Here is a 3,117-nt window from a genome sequence, read left to right as displayed (position 1 = left end):
ACCAGCTGCTTGTTTTCTCTATCGATGGATGAGAAACAATAACTGTGTTTGCCACTGAAATCCATGTATGGAAAGTTGGAAGTAATCCGGTGGAGTTCACTTTGTTGCTGACCTGTAGAAGGAAACAGGTATTTGTGTGTGGACGACCACGGTTCGGATGCTTTTCGGGGTGAGGAAGTCACTACCGAGTAACACTGAAGTGTCGTTTGGGTTCCATCGTGGAACATTTGGATTTCGTATGTACTCTCTCTATGTTTTTCTACATCTACATCTTATCTTCAGACAACGGTGGTTGTTGAAGAAGCCCTTGCTCATGTTTCACCTTATGGCTTGCGGAACTGAACTTTAAGAACCATTCAGGAACTGGGAGTTTTGGACTTTGTCACACACACACACGACGAGTTTAGTTTTGGGGTTAACGTTCGAGGTTTAACATTTTTGATTCTAACATACTAACATTTTTTTTTTACTTTATTTTACGTATAACCATAAGTAGTGATTAATAAAATAGTTTTTAACACTAAATCATGCTCAGTGTGTTTCTTTTGTTGCTGGTTCGTGACACCAATGACTTGGCCTCCACTGCCCTCGTGGCAGCAAATTCCACAGGTTCACCACCCCCTGGCTGAAGAAATTTCCCCTCATCTCAGTTTTAAAGGGACGTCCCTTTACTCTCTGTGCCCTCAGATCCTAGACTAGGGCAGATCAGCCAAGATCGTATTGAAAGGAGGGACAATCTTGAGGGGATAAATAGCCTAGACCTGCTCCTATTGTCGTATATTTTTACGAATAGCACACACCTTGATTTTAGGTTAATATAACCATAATCCGATAAAAGCTAGGGTGGGGCTTTTAAGGGGTGAAGTGGGCATGGTCCATTTCTTGTATAGCCAGTAGGAAGTTGAGGAGAATTGATTTCTCCTAGACAGCAGCAAGAATGTGGAACTTGTGGGTACTATGGAGCAATTGAGGTGAAAGGCAAGGATGCATTCAAGGGGAAGGCAGGTGAATGCGTTGCGATTATGTTATTAGCGGGCTAGAAAAATGCCCTAGTGGAACAAAGCACCAGCTCTCCCAGTTGGGGTCTGTATCTGTGCTGTTAACCCTTTGTGGCGTTCTGTGTTTTTAAAAAAAAGATACTATTTCACTCCAAGACTTCACCAGAGAAAGGGAGGTGGTCTCCATTTGAGAAGCTCCTGTCATCCTGAACATTGGATCAGAAGAATACAGTCGTTCTCAAATGTGAGCAAGATCAGGATTTGTTGCCCCCGTGTTGATTGGGGCGGCGACTTCAGATGGCAGGCTGGAGTCCACAGTGTTAGTGGGTAAGGAGTAACATATAGTCCAGAACACGTAAGGTTGGCAGATCTGTGACAACCCTTACCTTCATGCTACTGTTACTGAGGCCAATTACTTTATTCTTAAGTTCCAGTTTTATTTAATGACTTGAATTTAAATTCCCCGTTTGCCAGAGTAGGTTTTGAACTCTTCAGCTCCACGGTCATTGCTAGTCTGGTAACTTATTGCTTTTCCCTGGAATATTGACACTGCAACCACAGATTGAGAAAGACACTGGTTGAGAAAGTTCTGATAAATGGTCATTGACTTGATCTGTTAACCAGGTTTCTCTCTCCGCAGATTTAGTTTGTCTTTTAATTCTAGATCACGTTGCTAAAACTTACTTTGCAGGTAACATGAACTACTCGAGATTTATCAACACAGTGAGTGCGGCTAGGAGGGTATCACCCATCAGAGCACTGAGTAAGTAGCCTAACAATTGTGTCGATGCCAGAGTTGACCATTGGGGCCCTCAAACCTGCTCCTTTGTTCATTTTCATTGCTGGTCCTGTAGCTCATCCACATTCCGCACGGATCCATGTGCTTGCGAGGTTGGCTTGCACTAATGAGAGTGTGGGCCAGCTGAACGGCGGGAGACCAGAATGCTGACCAGAATCCAGAGTGTTTGCTTGTTTCACCTTGTTTGACAAGCTGAAACCCACTGAGTTCTGACTCCCTTTGAACTCGCCGGGACGTAGTTTCCTGCTCCCTTTGAACTGACCGGGTTCATGGGAAAATTCATTATGGTTATTCTTAAATGTATTTTCTGTGTAACATATAAGTAAAGTGTGTTGGAGTAATAAGAGTAATATCCAGTAGTCCGGCACAAACCAAAGTCCCAAGGTTTGCTGGATTATCGGAGTTTTACTGTAAATACTGCAACAAGTAAGGGCAACTACTTGAGTGGTTTCTCCACTGTAGGCTCGGAATGGCAGGCATGACACAAAACAATGCGGACTAATGTCCTGAGCAGCATTCTGAAGAAGCATTGACGTTGTTGTCTGTCTCTCTGACCCACAAACACAACTTGTGACCAGAAATACCTGGTCAAATTTTTGGACTGGTGTGATTCATCCCAGTAATCGTCACAAATTAATTTCACTTAAGAGAGAATAGATTTTCATTTGCACAGCTTTGTGGGGGGGAAAGATCCATGCCACATTTCTAAGCCACTTTTCTTTGTGTACAGCGACCAACCACGTATTTTGTATTCCACCTATTATTTAATTAACTGAATTTAAATTCCTCAGTCGCCAGGATAGGATTTGAATTCCAGTTTCTGGATCAGTAGTCCAAACTTCTGGGTTGCTAATCCAATAATTAACTACTGTTTTATTATGGCTGTTTCTAATTTATGATCTCTACCACATTGATTGAACCAGAATTCACTTTGGTCATGTATTAAAATGATGACACATAACTTTGGATTCTGATGTGGAAAGAATAAAGTTTTTATGATAAAGCCATTATATCCGGAGTGTTAATCCTAGCAATAATTGACAGGTGCTGAGGTAAATATTAATAGCCAAAAAATATTGAAAATCTTTGCTTTGGACATTTGAGCACTAAGTAATAGAAAAAATCTATCATCTACTTAATTTAGAGGCCCAACAGTTGCCTTCTGCCAACAAACTAATTCGCCTGGCTGAACTTGTCCTCCCATTAAACAACTCCATTCACATTTTCCAGTTCAAAGGTGTTGCTATGGCACTCACATGGGCCCAAGCTACTCCTCTGTCTTTTTGTGGAATGTGTGGAATGGTCTTTGTTTCAGTCCGG

The 3,117-nt window shown here is 42.0% G+C and overlaps 1 protein-coding gene across 1 annotated transcript in view; it reads left to right on the top strand.

Moving 5' to 3' along the window:
- aadat (aminoadipate aminotransferase) overlaps nucleotides 1–3,117 on the top strand; it is a 57,906-nt gene that overhangs the window by 2,752 nt on the left and 52,037 nt on the right. Inside the window, 1 exon segment of the mRNA XM_052019392.1 lies at nucleotides 1,690–1,761. Coding sequence (XP_051875352.1) covers nucleotides 1,695–1,761 — 67 coding nt within the window. The 5' untranslated portion in view covers nucleotides 1,690–1,694.

The sequence above is a fragment of the Pristis pectinata genome, chromosome 7 (genome assembly GCF_009764475.1).
Source record: "Pristis pectinata isolate sPriPec2 chromosome 7, sPriPec2.1.pri, whole genome shotgun sequence".
Lineage (NCBI taxonomy): Eukaryota > Metazoa > Chordata > Chondrichthyes > Rhinopristiformes > Pristidae > Pristis > Pristis pectinata.
This window is presented reverse-complemented; position numbering and strand designations above follow the sequence as displayed.